The 17319-nt window shown below is 45.2% G+C and overlaps 1 protein-coding gene across 4 annotated transcripts in view; it reads right to left on the bottom strand.

Moving 5' to 3' along the window:
* GRID1 (glutamate ionotropic receptor delta type subunit 1) overlaps nucleotides 1–17319 on the bottom strand; it is a 1791150-nt gene that overhangs the window by 137272 nt on the left and 1636559 nt on the right. For all 4 annotated transcript variants that reach the window (XM_068258558.1, XM_068258555.1, XM_068258556.1 and 1 more), the window contains one exon: nucleotides 8234–8372. In XM_068258558.1, coding sequence (XP_068114659.1) covers nucleotides 8234–8372 — 139 coding nt within the window. The remainder of the gene's footprint in view (nucleotides 1–8233; nucleotides 8373–17319) is intronic.

A 17319-nucleotide genomic window follows, 5' to 3' on the forward strand; every position in this document is an offset into this window, starting at 1 on the left:
CGGAGATACGCGCTGACAGACGCACGTGGGGCAGGGCGGTTAGCCCTGCCCCAATGCGGAAGCGCTCCCCCGCATTACGGAGGGGATTTGGGGGGACAGGGACCCTCGTGCAGCCGCGGGATAGTGGCGTTTTAGCAGGGGCACAAATGCCCCTGCTATTTAGGAGGTCTGAAGCGAGATTTATTCTCGCTTCAGACTCTCTTTAAGTCAGAACATTGCGCCATCACTGTCTCCTGTACCTCCTCTGTGCCCCCCGGTGCTTCCAGGATCCCCCTCTGTGCCACATCTGCCCTCTGTACCTGCTTATACAAGTTTAAAAGCCATTTTTTATTAGAATTTTTTAAAAATGTGTTCCCATGGAAACACAGAAACAATGCCATTCGTATTAGCGAGTCATTTGTAAGTCGGGTGTTCGTAAGTCAGGGTCTACCTGTATTGTTAGTAGTTAACCTCCTTGCCGGTTTTCCCGACCTGAGCTCGGGGTATAAAAAAGAAGCTTCTAGCGGTGATCCCGGGCTCAGGTCGGGGTAGGCAGTGCAGTGCTTTACCTTTAGTTTTGGAGTCCCGCGCGCGAGCGGGACTCCAGCCTCTCTCCCCGGCAGTGTGGGGTCTTTCCCTGGCCGCCGGGATCCCCATGTCCCCGCTATTCTTCCGGGGACCCGACGGCCAATCGGAGCAGCGGTGGCGGCATGACCTCATCGGGGGCGAGGCTAATATTTAAAACAAACTTTTCTATATTAGAGAAATATAGAGAAGTTCGTTTATATGTATATTATCTTGTGGTCAAAGTGAAAACTGCAGCGCTGGAGCCCAGGAAGGTAAATTGTTCATTCTGCTGCTGATCTGCCTGCCAGAATTATTTTTTTCAGGTTTTAGGGGCTGAAAGAGTGGAAAAAATTGCACCTCTTTTAGACCCTAAAATCTGGAAAGAATCATAACGGCAAGGAGGTTAAAGGTATTACCCGAATCAACAGTTGTTGCTTTGAAGTCAATATTAATACAGGGACAGTATTAAGGCTAGAAAGGTTTTTTTTTATTACATTTAAAATCATTGAGCTCTGCATTCTTATGCCATGCCTAATGCTGGGAATACACGATGCGTTTCCGGGGCTCGATTTTGCCGCCTAATCGATTCCCCACTGAAGCCCACAGGCGATTTTTTTATCTTCTGCTCGTTTTCCTTATCTTTTTCCATTGTCTCCCATGCGGTATCGAGCACGGAATTGATCAGGCGGGTGATTGGATATGTCGGAAATTATCAATCGAGCCATCTAAATGGCTCAATCGAGTGGTACAAACGTACCGTGTATTCCCAGCATAAGAATTTTACAGGTAATATGCTCCTATCTATAGTATAATTGAACAGAATACGATATTGCCCATTAATTAGCACTCCAAATGAATGTACTAATGTAACAAATTTTATTCCAATAATCAATAGTCACTACAACCATTAAAATCAATTAAAAAGCAAGGGAGCCTCTCCACAAAAAGCCGCATGATAATCAAACATGTCCCAATAGACTCAAATAATCAATTGCATAACAGTATCACATAATAACCTATTGTGTTCAGTTTGAACTACCGCACTTATAGGTTACATTAGTACATTCATGTGGAGTGCTAATTCATGGGCTATATAGTATTCTATTCAATTATACTGTTGTCCATAGCCGACCTTTGATATGAGCGACCGGAGCGGTCGCTCAGGGCGCCAGCTTCCAAGGGGGTGCCTATAGCTGGTTGCCTATACTGAGGGCACCTACACCTGATTTCCTATACCGAGGGTACCTATAGCTGGCTACCTTTACTGAGGGCTCCAACACCTGGCTACCTATACTGGAGGCACCTACACCTGGCTACCTATGGGGGCATGGAGACCTTCACCTGACTACCTATACTGGGGGCACCTATGCTTGGCAACCTATATTGAGGGCACCTACATATAAGATCCTATACTGGGGGCACCTATACCTGGCTACCTACCTATACTGAGTCTGAGGGCGTTTTGGGGGGGGCGCACTGCGGCTATAACACGGTGCAAATTGTCAGTGCTGTGCTATCATTCTAAATGGGGGGGAAGTGGCTAACTGTCCCACTGATTGTTTTTATTAACCTATTTTGGTTCCTGGACGTAGTTTCTACGTCCAGGGACCATGCGCGCTACCGCGCGCTCCCACGGCCGATCGCGCGCGTGCACGCGCACTCCCGGCCGTGGATTCGGTAGCCAGGGAATCAATGTATCGGGCTATGGTGCCCGATCATTGATTCCTCTCCCCCGCTGAAAAAGCGACAGCTTCTCTCGGAAGCTGCGCCTTTTCTGGCCGTTCCCTTCCCGATGCGTCACTGTAAGCGTATGTTACGCTTAGAGTGACGTCATGTAAACAAACTCATGGCCGCCATCTTGTGGCCAAAAAGTAATACTGCACCTGTAAAAAAAAAAATTAAAATTAACACACATTTGCATTATAAATCTATTGTTTACCTCCCACCCTCCCAAAACTACCCAAATAAAATGTTTACTATAAAAAAAAAAAAAACCATTACAATAAAAAAACAAAACATGGAAATATTTACCTAAGGGTCTAAACTTTTTAAATATCAATGTAAAGATGAAATATTTCTATATTTTTTTTATTTTAAACTTGTAAATAGTGACAGATGCAAAACGGAAAAAATGCACCTTTATTTCCAAATAAAATATTGTCGCCATACATTGTGATAGGGACATAATTTTAATGGTGTAATAACCGGGACATATGGGCAAATACAATACGTGAGTTTTAATTATGGAGGCATGTATTATTTTAAAACTATAATGGCTGAAAACTGAGAAATAATGAATTTTTTCCGTTTTTTCTTATTCTTCCTGTTAAAATGCATTTACAGTAAAGTGGCTCTTAGCAAAATGTACCCCCCAAAGAAAGCCTAATTGTTGGCAGAAAAAACAAGATATAGATCCGTGCATTGTGATAAGTAGTGATAAAGTTATAGGCTAATGAATGGGAGGTGAACATTTCTCACGTGAAAACGACGGAACCTGAATGGGTTAATATTCCTGAAAGGTTCTAGCCTTCATTTTTAAGTGTATTCAGAATAATGCACTCTTTCCATGCATTCGTGGGTATTGATAGTATTTTTTCTATTATACATACGTGACGTGTCACAGAGATCTGAGCATTTGGCATGATGTGTCACAAGGTCAAAAAGGTTGGGAACCACTGTCCTAGGAGATATCTCAGGAGAAAAGGGGAATTGCATATGGGCCTGTGTGTGTGTATACATGCGTGCGTGTGTATATGCACGTGGGAAGAGGATGAAGGGGGGGGCACAAAAATCAGGTTTCGCTCAGGGCACTGTGAAACCTAAGGCCGGCCCTGCTGTTGTCTCTCAGCCCTAGCACACACTTATTGCTGAATGCAAAAGTCCTATTCTTTTATGCTCCTATCTATGGTATAGTTTTTTGAGTTTTGAGGGGTTATGTTAGTTATGTATCATAACAAATGATTCAAAAAGCTGTATTTCAGCACTAAGTGCCACGTCTTTTTTTTTTTTTTTTAGAGTAAGGAATAGCAGATGATGTAAAAAGTTACACCTCTCTAGGGAGCCTCATTGCTTCTAGACAGCACTGGTGCACGTGTAGCTCTGGCACAGCAGTAGCATAAGAGCTGTAGGCAAGGCACCCTGTGGGATATCTGATTCCTCTGTCTCTAGACTCTTGCCTTTCCAATCACACATAAATTGCCTTCTGACAGAAAAAATAGTGTTGCTTTTGGTTGGATTCCAATTGCAAGGCTGTTTTTATCACTGAGTTATTTAAGTCATATCATCGGAGCCAGCTATCAAGTGAGTTCTATTGCAGGGGATTTTTTTTTCTTTCTACTTAAGCAGCCTGTTCTATTTAATGCAAATTACTGAATGTAATATGAGAAAAGGAAAAGGTTAAGAAGGCAAGAAGAAACAATAAAAGAGCAACTATTATTCAAAGGATGTTGTTCTTGAGTGTTGCAGATCAATACACTTTCTAAATCAAGTCATGTTAACACATTTAAGTTCAGTTTCAACTATGAATAGGCCTCTGAACATCAAGACAGCTGCAATAAAGCAATATAACCATTCACTTGCTTACATTTTTTTCCTACTAATGTTTCTGTCTTATGTCTTAGTAACACCAGCAGATGTTTTTCTGTATTCTGTCTTAGGTAACACCAGCAGAGATTCTTCAATTTTTAACTAAAACCACTATGGGGTCAATTCAATAAAGTCTTAGTAAGCTTTGGTACCTTGACCTGAACACAGGCTCATATACTGCAGCTCACTGTACATTAAATGTAATGAACTGGTGCGAGGTTTAATTCATATCCAGTTATGCTGTCACTAGTTAAGCTGAAACGTTCCATGGTGCTTTTTCAGCACCAGGGAAAGCAGCAAAGAAAAAAATGATTGTGGTCACCTTTCAAAGCTAAACCAGCCCTTCTACCATCAGCAGTGGAGGCATGGCTTACATAGCTCGCTAAATTAAATTGATGATATATTGAGCATGTAATGACAGATGCTAGCAATGCAGTTAGGCTACATACACATTTAATTCTCATCACCCAACTTCGATGTTCATAGCCTTTTGTAGCTCAAAACTTAGAGCATTTTTTTCCATCTGTCCCTCCAAAATACAGAAGGAGCTAAACTGCTCAGCAGAAGAGGGCATCTTTTTCAGTAGTCAGTAAATGCCACCTGAAGCACTCAGTAAACATTTATTTTAATGTGGTATTCATCTTGTCTATATGCAGTTTTTTTTTACACTTTTGGGTATACTAAAAAAAGGCTATGTTATTGATCATGCAAAAACATTATCACCATGCCATCTAGCATTATGAAGTATAGAGTAGCACATTTTTTTCACATAATGATTACTGCAACAGAATATATCCATTTAAGTTCCAGTTAGTTTCTTTTTCAAGCAGATTGCATGCAAGGGCAATGCAGCATAGTGGTAAAAATAACACAATGGAGTCAATTCATAAAAGGCTCTGTGGGAAAAAAAAGTCGTCAGGAAAATACAGCATTCGGTATTTTAGACTTTTGTGTGCTAATTCATAAAAATCTTTACAGTTGTGAATAAAAATGGGATATTTTCCCAAACTAAGCTGGCGGTAACATGAGAAGCTGCCTGAGTTGTTATATTTCTCCGGGCAGAGACATCATTACAATATAAGAGGCATCCCCAAGTTCCCTTTAGATGTGCATTTTTTTGTTATACTGCCTCTGTTTGCCCTGAATCTGCACTGAATCTGTCTATTAGTCTCTCTAAACAATCTATTTAATTACCACAGCTTAGAATAACTTCAAGAAATGTTACACATATAGGCTTTCTGATGTGAACTATATCTGAAAACAGGTACCCAAGAGGTTAAAATGCACAGCATGAGGTATTCCGGGAAGCCTTGTTTGTTCTGCTCTCACCTCTGCTGCCTGGGAGATTTGTCTCCATTGATTTTCCTCTTATCTGCTCCCTTATCACCTCTTCAAAGCAGACGGTAATGGCTTGGAGAATACAGCCTGCTCTAATCTTTATGAATTGTCATTTATTGACAATTATTGACATGTGTTGAGGTATAAGGCAGTAATTTACCTCACATTTTTCCCAGCTATTACAACATTTAAAATATGCCCCTAGTACTATGTATGGTGACAATATTTTATTTGAAAATGAAGGTGTATTTTTGCCATTTTGCATCCATCACTAATCATAAGCTTCTATTTGGAAGAGTAACATTAATATACCGTTGTGACATACATATTAAAACAGTTGAGTCCCTAAGGTAATTATTTACTTCTTTTTTACATGCACATTTTATTTTGGTAACTATGGGAGAGTGGGGGAAGTGAGGGGTTAATTTTAAATGAGGATTTATTTTTATTTAATTCAATGTACTAGGGTGTAGTTTTACTGTTTGGCCACTAGATGCTGCGCCTCAGTTTATTCATGTGTACTGTGAACAGTACGCAGGAAATAGTGAATGTATTTACTTTCACTTTCACCGACATCTCATTGATGCCAGTGATCATTGATCACAGGCATGTTGACCAGTAAATGGGAACATGCATTCATATTCACTGATCAGTCTACTAATGGGCAGACATTTGAATGCGCATGGGAGTGTGGGCAGCGGCTATCGCAGTGAGGTACGTTTATCTACACCCCTGGAGCTAAGATGAAATCTCCTGAGGCAAAGATATTCTGTCTTAAATACATTAAGTGGTTAACATCTCATCAAATATGTTGTTACTTTTGATAACCTTAAGATGTAATTTAGAAGACTTTTTCATTTTTAATTGAAAACTTACAGAGGCAGTTCACAAAAGCTTGCCTTTTTACACTTAAACGTCACCCTGTTTTCTAATATATCTACGACCAGCTCAAGCCTCCTTGATAATCTCTCCTCACTTCTGCCATTATTCCCCCATTGTGCTCATGTCTTAATTTTAAGAACAGAAAAAAATAAATATCTGATGGTTAGTACTTAGTAGGTATGCAGTGGCCATAAAAAAGATCTAGGAGAGACATCACAAGCAAAACTATGCATGAACAACCATATTCCAGCAGCTCATTGCTATCTCAAAAGAGTTTCTTCAATTATATAAGGACATTCCTATCAACAGATATTTTGCTGTTCAGGAGCCTCTATGCAAAACCATTATCAACAATGAATTTTCAGGATAAACGGTATGCAGCATTTTTTCCCTACCTCCAGGGTCAATAAACTCCAAGTGAGAAGGAGGAACTGAAAGGCACAGCCACTTTAAAGTTATTTTTTTAAAAAATGAAGCAAATACTTACCTAAGGAGAGGGAAGGCTCTGGGTTGTATAGAGCCTTCCGTCTCCTCTCTCGATGCTCTCTATCCTGTGCTGGCACCCCCCCCCCCTGTAAGGGTATTTGGAAGTCTTTGGGAGCCGTGTCCTTCCCACAGACGCGCGGCTCCATACTGCACAGGCGTGAGCGTGCAAGAGAGCATGCTTGCGCAGGCGCAGTACAGGGCCGCCCTTCTTCAGGAGCACTCGGGCTCCCTGAAGACTTCTGAAGCCTCCTTCGGCCGGGTAAAGCAGTATTTGACTAATGTAGTCAAATACTACTACCGGGCGAGCCAGCACCGTAACTACGGGACCAGGAGAGGAGCCGGAAGGCTCTATAGGACCCAGAGCCTTCCTTCTCCTTGGGTAAGTATCTATCTAATTTTTTTAAATGCGGTTCCCATTCAAGACAAGACAAGACAAATAACATTTATATTGCGCTTTTCTCCTTGCGGACTCAAAGTGCCAGAGCAGAGCAGCAGCCACTAGGGCGCGCTCTATTGGCAGTAGCAGTGTAAGGGAGACTTGCCAAAGGTCTCCTACTGAATTAGTGCTGGCTTACTGAACAGGCAGAGTCGAGATTCGAACCCTGGTCTCCTGCGTCAGAGGCAGAGCCCTTAACCATTACACCATCAGCCAACTGCTCACTTTAAGGCATTAATGAACCAGGAGCTTAGCATGTACTATTAACCACTAGCCAACTTCGTCACTCCGATGGGTGTTGCCACGGCAGCAGCCCCACGACCACCTAACGCTAATTGGCGTAAGGTCCTGTGGGCGTGTTTTTCAGGAGATTGCGCGTGCTGATGTGTGTGCATCTCCGCTTGAATGTGTTAGATGGCGAAACTGCCGTCTATTTACATAGTACAGCACTGCGATCTATGGCAGCACTGTATGGGGGAAAGCTGTGTGACACGGCTGTCCCCCTGGGATGCACGAGAGCAATCAGCTCTCATTGGCTGAAGCCTTTCACAGTTGATCACTGTCATAGGTTAGCTAGGGGAGGGAGGGAGGGAGGGAGGGAGGGTAAGGAAAAATGTATAAAAATAAATAGCAATATTTATTAATAAAAAATAAAAATAAATATTTACAAAAAAACCCATCCTGGGAGCGATCCTCGACCACCAACAGAGAGCTCTGTTGGTGGGCAGAAAGGGGGCGGGGATCACTTGTGTGCTGAGTTGTACAGACCTACAGCAAGCCCTTAAAAAATTGCCTGGTCCTTTGGAGAGGTTAAGCCCGAGGTTAAAATGACCTAGGTCTTTTAAAACAGCAATATGTATTTATACATATTATACATGAAACAGATCACTTCCATATTTAAATAAAAATAATAGAAATGGCACCTACCATCAGAAACATACTAATAAAACTTAGTTTTACCTTATAGGGTTGTCCATTCTTGACACAGTTAAGAATGCGGCCAGATTTGCAGTGTAAGAGGAACATACAATAAGGGTAAAGAGCCACCAACTACCCATCACAATCCTCATTGCCACTGAATTAGCCACCGATTCTCCACCTGAACGAAAGCAGTAAAAGAAAACAAAATCAATTTCAACAGCTGAAATATTTTACCTGTAAAATTTGTACAAGAAAAATAAAACAATTAGAAGGAATCGATCAAAGCCATAAGTACACAAGTGTTACTTGTTCCGAGTAATGAGAGTCATGTTTTATCACAAAGGTCATCTCTCATTGGGTTACATACTGTGACCCAATGACATTTGCACTCAATGAAGCATGGAATGAAACATCTGCACACAAGATGATGGAGATCACAAGGTTATAAAACAAAGTACCAGAGGGAACAATCTTATTATTTTTTCTTTTGAAATCAATGCTTTGTAACAATTGGTTATAGCTAAAAATGCAACAACATTTTAACTCGAAAACACAAACCTACGCAAATATGTTCATTTAAACCCTTAGAAGCAGAAAAGGATTTTGAAGTATGGAAAGTCTATATAATAAAGTAATCTTTATATACCATCTTTTTGCACAGCATATGGGAAAACAATATGCCAGAGGCAGGAAATAACTGGAGATAAGACCTGTGAATTTGGCATACTTCTCATAATGTATATTACAAAGTTAGCACACATCACTGACATAAATTGTTCTGAAGCGGTTTATATGAGAATTCCAGTAATAACTGTCTCCTATGAGTTATTGATTTCTTTGTCTGAAATGGGAGACCAAGCTACTGAGGGCAGTGAGAGAAAAAAAGTGACCAAAAGGAATGGCAATTAGTGAAAGCAGTTTGAATAAGACACGTTTGGTAAAACAGACATATAGCTGCCAAGCTGCAACAAAGAAGCTGGTTTTATTTGACATAAGCTTAACCCATTCAGGTTCCGTCGTTTTCACGTGAGAAATGTTCACCTCCTATTCATTAGCCTATAACTTTATCACTACTTATCACAATGAACGGATCTATATCTTGTTTTTTCTGCCACCAATTAGGCTTTCTTTGGGGGGTACATTTTGCTAAGAGCCACTTTACTGTAAATGCATTTTAACAGGAAGAATAAGAAAAAAATGGAAAAATTCATTATTTCTCAGTTTTCAGCCATTATAGTTTTAAAATAATACATGCCTCCATAATTAAAACTCACGTATTGTATTTGCCCATATGTCCCGGTTATTACACCATTAACCACCTGAGCAGTCTGGACGAGCTCAGCTCGTCCAACACCGCCGGAGGTCGCCGCTCAGGCCCTGCTGGGCCGATTTTCATCAAATAAAAAGCAGCACACGCAGCCGGCACTTTGCCAGCCGCGTGTGCTGCCTGATCGCCGCCGCTCTGCGGCGATCCGCCGCGAGCAGCGGCGAAAGAGGGTCCCCCCAGCCGCCTGAGCCCAGCGTAGCCGGAACAAAAAGTTCCGGCCAGCGCTAAGGGCTGGATCGGAGGCGGCTGACGTCAGGACGTCGGCTGACGTCGATGACGTCACTCCGCTCGTCGCTATGGCGACGATATAAGCAAAACAAGGAAGGCCGCTCATTGCGGCCTTCCTTGTTTATTCTGGGCGCCGGAGGCGATCGGAAGATCGCCTCCGGAGCGCCCTCTAGTGGGCTTTCATGCAGCCAACTTTCAGTTGGCTGCATGAAATAGTTTTTTTTTTATTTAAAAAAAACCCTCCCGCAGCCACCCTGGCGATTTAATCAGAACGCCAGGGTGGTTAAAATTATGTCCCTATCACAATGTATGGCGACAATATTTTATTTGGAAATAAAGGTGCATTTTTTCCATTTTGCATCTATCACTATTAACAAGTTTAAAATACAAAAAATATAGAAATATTTCATCTTTACATTGATATTTAAAAAGTTTAGACCCTTAGGTAAATATTTACATGTTTTTTTTATTGTAATGTTTTGTTTTTTTATAGTAAACATTTTATTTGGGTAGTTTTGGGAGGGTGGGAGGTAAACAATACATTTATAATGTAAATGTGTGTTAATTTTTTTTTTGTTTTACATTCAGTTGTAGTATTACATTTTGGCCACAAGATGGCGGCCATGAGTTTGTTTACATGACGTCACTCTAAGCGTAACACACGCTTAGAGTGACACATCGGGGAGAGAACAGCCAGAAAAAGCACAGCTTCTGAGAGAAGCTGTCGCTTTTTCAGCGGGGGAGAGGAATCAGTGATCGGGCTCCATAGCCCGATACATTGATTGCGTGGCTACCGAATCCGTGGCCGGGAGTGCCAAAATAGGTTAAAAAAAGAACCTTAAGGGAGATACACCTTAAGAGAGATACACAATTGTATTTATCCTCCTACTCATTAAAATTACTTTTTTAGATATCCCACAATTACACTATGTTTAAAAAGTAAAAAAAAAAAAAAAAGAATGTTTATTGTTTTGTCTCTACTCAGTGACACGGTGTTTCTGTTACCCAGAGAGCTAAAATATACAAACCCTTTTTTATCTATCCCCTGCTCTTAGAAGCCCTGTGTTTTTTGCCAGGTATGAAGGTGGTATGAAGGTGGCAATGTTGGCACAATCAGATTGGCATCTGCTAGAAGAGTGTTACAATAAACAGGCTGCTCATTGTCTAAAGGGGTGATATACCATGGTAGACTAAAGATTATTATTTCTAATAGAGCAGATGATTGCAGAAAGTTTTCAAATCTATTATCCTGTGAATACATCTTTAGCTGGATGGTTTTTGCTGGTTCCTATTACTATTTATTAGTATTTATTTAGCGCCCGACTGTACAGAGTATATTGTCTTGTCACTAACTGTCCCTCAGAGGTACTCACAATCTAGCCCCTACCATAGTCATATGTCTATGTATGTATCGTGCAGTGTATGTATCGTAGTCTAGGGCCAATTTAGGGGGAAGCCAATTAATTTATCTGTATGTTTTTTGGGATGTGGGAGGAAACTGGAGTGCCCGGAGGAAACCCACACAGACACAGGGAGAACATACAAACTCCTTGCAAATGTTGAACTGGCTGAGATTCGAACCCAGCGCTGCAAGGTGAGAGCGCTAACCTCTATGCACTTTGCTATTACCAAGCAATTGTTACTGGCTCCCGAATGCTATAAATTCACCACCCAAAGGCCACAGGTGCACATACCAAATTGGAGTAGCACACAAGGGGCCATATGCACTACAGATGGCCCAAACGGTTCGTCGGCAAACGGTTCCCGGCGAACTTCCGTGGTTCGCGTACGCGGAGAACCACAAACTTTTCCAGAAGTTCGATTCTCCCCCATAGTGCATCATTAGGGTCAACTTTGACCCTCTACATAACAGTCAGCAGGCACATTGTAGCCAATCAGGCTACACTCCCTCCTGGAGCCACCCCTGCCCCCTTATAAAAGGCAGGCAGCGTCAGGCATTGGACTCACTCGTGTGCCTGCAGTAATTAGAGAAGGGAGAGCTGCTGCAGATTTACATAGGGAAAGCTTAGTTAGGCTCTTGTAGGCTTGTTAGCTTGCTCCTTGCTGATTCTTATTGCTAAAAAAGCACCCCTCAACAGCTCTTTTGAGAGCTAATCTTGTTCTTTTTTTGTGTGGCCCATTTGCATTATATACAGCCCTGTCAGTCAGTCGAAGCTGGCCTTTGGCACCTTAATTCCTACTGTGCCACTGGCAGACCCAGCACATTCAGTGACTACCTGTGTGTGTGAAAGGCAGCTGCACATTTGTAATCCCATCCCAATCACTGCACCTGTTCACTGTTCAGTGCACCTACCTATCTACGTGAGTGCACGCATTGTTATTAACACCAGTTATTGCACCTGTTCACGGCGGTACCTGTATGTGTGTGTGACAGGTGCACATTTGTAATACCCATCACTGCATATACCTACCTGTTGTGTTCAGTGCACCCATCTACCTACGTGAGTGAACGCAGTGTGATATACCACTCTGTACATACCTGTTAACTGCACATGTGTGACTCCACATTGTATTAGTCAAGACAGTGCATACCTTCTTTCACTTCATCCCGCCCCCGGATATGGACAAAACGGACAAAACAGGTAGAGGCAGAGGTAAATGCAGACCCAGAGGAAGGCCACTCAGCAGGTCTGTGCGAGGTTGTGCTGATGTGATTTTGTGCGGCCCTGGACCAAAGTACAGTGCTCAGAAGAAGGCACATCCCATCAACTCCCAAGATTGTCAGGATGTGGTTGACTATTTAACACAGAACACCTCATCTTCCGCAGCCACCAGCACTACTACAAGCACCACATCCACTGCATTTGACACTTCGCAGAAGTTATTTGGTGGGGAAATCACTGATGCACAGGCATTATTGTTATAACAATATGAAGGCGCTAAGCAAGTTACACCACCTCATATGTCTGAGTTAGGCGACACTATGGAGGATGATGAACTACCTGCTGTTGGTGCAGTTTTGGAGGCGTCTGGGGCAAGTGAAGCTGGGCAGGATGATGATGACGATGATACGGATGCCACGTGGGATCCTAAGAGACAAGGGGATTGATTCACAAAGTGGTGCAAACTGTTTAGCACGGGTGTGCTAAACAGTTAGCACGTAAAGTGCCGTTAGCGGACTTTCGCACGCGCAAAGTGCCGCGATTCGCGCAATCGTGGACTTTTGTGCATGCAATTTGCCGCGATTCGTGGCAAATTGCGCACGTAAAAGTCCACGATCGCACGAATCGCGGCACTTTGCGCGCGCAAAAGTCCGCGAACGGCACTTCAGGTGCTAACTGTTTAGCACACCCGTGCTAAACAGTTTGCACCGCTTTGTGAATCAAGCCCATGATGACCAAGAGGACAGTTCAGAATGGGAGTCAGAGAAGAGTAGAAGGAGACGAGTTCCTGAAAGAAGCAGGGGGAGCTCGACATCAGAAACAGCTGGTGGCAGTGTCCGGCGCCATGTATTGCCACCTATGGACAGCCAGCCAACATGCCCTTCAACGTCAGCTGTTGATGCTATCATAGTGCCATCACCCCAGGGGGTCTCAGCGGTTTGGAAATGTTTTAATGTGTCTGCCTCAGATCAGAGCAATGCCATCTGTTCTCTCTGCCCCAGAAAATTGAGCCGTGGAAAGACCAACACCCACGTAGGGACAAATGCCTTACGAAGGCACATGCAGAAAAGGCACAAACTGCAATGGGAGGAGCACCTGAGCAAAACCAGCACACAAAAGAAAAGCCACCCTCCTTCTCTTCTTCCTCCTTCAGGTGCAGCATCTTCAGCCGCTTTCTCCCTTGCACCTTCACAGCCACCCTCCTCCACTCTGCTTCTGACCTTGAGTGGCTCCTGCTCCTCTGCCCACAGCAGCCAGGAGTCTGTGAAGGAAATCTTTGAGTGTAAGAAGCCAATTTCTGCCAGTCACTCCCTTGCCCGGCATCTGACAGCTAGCTTAACGGAACTGTTAGCTCGCCAGCTGTTACCATACCAGCTGGTGGACTCTGAGGCCTTCCGTAAATGTGTGGCCATTGGGACACCGCAGTGGAAGATACCAGGCCACAATTATTTCTCTAAAAAGGTGATACCCAAACTGTACCGTGATATTGAGAGGCAAGTGGTGTCATCTCTGGCACACAGCATTGGGTCAAGGATCCACCTGACCACGGATGCCTGGTCTGCCAAGCACGGTCAGGGCCGTTACATTACTTACATAGCCCATTGGGTCAACCTCGTGACCGATGGCAAGCAGGGAGTACGTGGCTGTGCAGCGGAACTTGTGACACCTCCATGGCTCGCAGGCAGGCCTGCTGCCACCTCCTCTCCTCCTGCTACATCCTCTTCGCTGTCATCCTCCTCCTCCTCCTCCTTGGCTGAGTGGCGGTTCAACTCTGCTGGTGCTGCGATCTCCTCTCCAGCTACACAGGCTCAGCTCCCCAGGGTCTATGCTGCATGCCAGGTACGATGGTGTCATGCCATCTTAGACATGTCTTGCCTCAAAGCGGAGAGTCACACTGGAGCAGCTCTCCTGGCTGCTCTTAACAAACAGGTGGATCAGTGGCTGACCCCGCACCAGCTGGGGATCGGCAACGTGGTGTGTAACAACGGCAGCAATCTCATTTCCGCTTTGAATTTGGGAAAGCTGACACATGTACCCTGCATGGCACATGTGCTGAATCTAGTCATTCAAAGATTTGTGTCAAAGTACCCAGGCTTAGAGGATGTCCTGAAGCAGGCCAGGAAGGTGTGTGGGCATTTCAGGCGGTCTTACATGGCCATGGCACACTTTGCCGATATTCAGTGGAGAAACAAGTTGCCAGTGAGACGCCTGATTTGCGATAGCCCCTCTCACTGGAATTCGACCCTCCTTAGTTCTCTTGCCTGCTACAACAGGAGAAAGCCGTCACCCAGTACCTTTACAACTACAGTAGAAGGACACACTCTGGGGAGATGGGGATTTTCTGGCACAACAACTGGACTCTCATGCAAAATGCATGCAGGTTCATTAAGCCGTTTGAGGAGGTGACCAACCTGGTGAGTCGCAGTGAAGGCACCATCAGCGACTTGATCCTGTACGCTTACTTCCTGGAGCGTGCCGTGCGTAGAGTGGTGGATCAAGCTGTGGAGGAGTGTGAACAGGAACAGTTACAGGAGGAAGCATTGTGGGATCAATTCTCATCAGAACTAGATGTTTCCTCAACACCTGCGGCAGCACAGAGGGGAAAGGAGGAGGAGGAGGAGTCGTGTGGGGAAGAGGAGGAGGAGGGAGAGTTGTGTGGGGATGAGGAGTCAGACTCGGATGATGAGGAAGGTGTTTCTTTGAAGGAGAAGGAGGAGGCGGCGGCAGAAGAACAAACACAGCAGGCGTCGCTTGTACTGCTCAACGTTTCCGTGGTATTGTTCGTGGCTGGGGGGAGGAGGAGGACTTACCTGACGTCAATGAGGAAGACCAAGAGGAGATGGATAGTACGTCTGGATCCAACTTTGTGCAGATGGCATCTTTCATGCTGTCCAGCCTGTTCAGGAACCCCCGTATAAAAAAACCCAAGGGGAATGAGCTGTACTGGGTGGTAGTGTTGGGCGAACACCTGGATGTTCGGGTTTGGGTCCGTTCGCCGAACATGGGCCAGATGTTCAGCATGTTCGGCCCGAACCCCGAACTCCCCCGAACATCCCGCTTTTGGGGGCCCTATGGGGTCGCAGGCATAAGGGGGGAGCATGCCCCGGTCGCGGGGGGGGGGGGGGGTGTCAGAAATTCCCCCCAACCCCTCCGCTAGCGCTCCCCCCTCTGCCCGCTTCCCCATACAAAAATTTTCCGTAAAGTTCAATAGTACCTTCAGTGGCTGGCTGGCACTGTGGTATGAGTGAGTAGGAGGAGTCCAAGTAGGACGCGTTGAGGCCGGGCAGCGGGCGGTTCAGCGGTAGTACCCTTGTGGTACTTCCGCCCTTTCTCTGACCTCACGTCCTCTGCATACGAGGGTACGCGTCACGCGTACCCTCGTATGCGTCATCACGTAGAGGACGTGAGGTCAGAGAAAGCGGGCAGAGGGGGGAGCTCTAGCGGAGGGGGTGGGGGGAATTTCCGACCCCCCCCCCCCCCCCCCGCGACCGGGGCATGCTCCCCCCTTATGCCTGCGACCCCATAGGGGTCCTGTTCGGCCTGTTCGGCTGGGCATTGAGCTGTTCGGGCGAACCCGAACTAAAAAGGCCGAACACCATGAGGTGTTCGGCCGAACTCGAACATCACCCGAACAGGGTGATGTTCTGCAGAACCCGAACAGTGGCGAACGCTGTTCGCCCAACACTACTGGGTGGCCACGCTACTAGACCCTCGGTATAGGCACAAAGTGGTGCAGATGTTTCCAAATCACCAGAAGGCAGAAAGGATGCAGCACTTGCAGAACAAGCTAGCAACTATGCTTTACAATGCGTTTAAGGGTGATGTCACAGCACAACGCAATAAAGGTACCACTGCCAGTAATCCTTCTCCCATGTCCATGCAGGCAAGGACAGGACACTCCAGCGATCTCATGGTGATGTCGGAAATGCGGACATTCTTTAGTTCAATGCCTCGCCTTAGCTCTTCTGGACCCACCCTCCACCAATGCCTGGACCAGCAGGTAGCCGACTACCTGGCCTTAAGTGTGGATGTAGACACTGTGAGCAGCGATGAACCCTTGGGCTACTGGGTGTGCAGGCTTGACCTGTGGCCAGAGCTGTCCCAATTTGCCATCCAACTTCTGACTTGCCCTTACTCAAGCGTCCTGTCAGAAAGGACCTTCAGCGCAGCTGGAGGCATTGTCACTGAGAAGAGAAGTCGCCCAAGTCACAAAAGTGTTCAGTACCTCACCTTTATCAAAATGAATGAGGCATGGATCCCGGAGGGCTATTGCCCGCCCGAAGACTAAGTCAGTCCCCACACACAGCATCTCTGCCTGCACACCGTGTGACTGCCTGCCCCAAGACTAAGTCGCTTCCCACACAGCACCTCTGTCCGCAGGCCACTTGACTGCCTTCTCCGCCACCACCAACAGGGCCCAGGACTCCAGGTGGATTCCTGAATTTTGAAGGCCGCTGCTAGCAGCTGCCGCTATAATAATTTTTCTGGTGTTTGTACATGCCTGCCTAATTGTTCTGGCTGCACTGCAGCTGCAACAAGAAAACAAAAGACATGAACATGTGCCAATTCCCCTTCGTGATCATTACATTGCCGCGGTGAAGGGGCTTGTGTATCACAATGAAGCAATGACTGCCGATAATAATGTTGTTGCTTCATTGTGGACAGACCAAATTTAATCAGCTGGAGAGTCACTGTTCTGTCATTCAGCTACCTCAGCCCGGCGACCATTTGGGCTAGAAAACCACCATCACCTGCACTCTCATCATGGTGCGCACCAGTCCAGCACGGCCATCACTACACAAACAGCTGTTTGCAGTCACTGCATACCTTTCACTGCATCTGTGACTGCACATTGTATTATACCTGGCAGTCAGTGCATACCTTTCACTTTCACTTGAATGAATGGCAGACCTCCATAACAGATTCTCGTTACAGGTAGTAAAGTC

The sequence above is a fragment of the Hyperolius riggenbachi genome, chromosome 10, assembly GCF_040937935.1.
Source record: "Hyperolius riggenbachi isolate aHypRig1 chromosome 10, aHypRig1.pri, whole genome shotgun sequence".
In the NCBI taxonomy this organism is placed as follows: Eukaryota; Metazoa; Chordata; class Amphibia; order Anura; family Hyperoliidae; genus Hyperolius; species Hyperolius riggenbachi.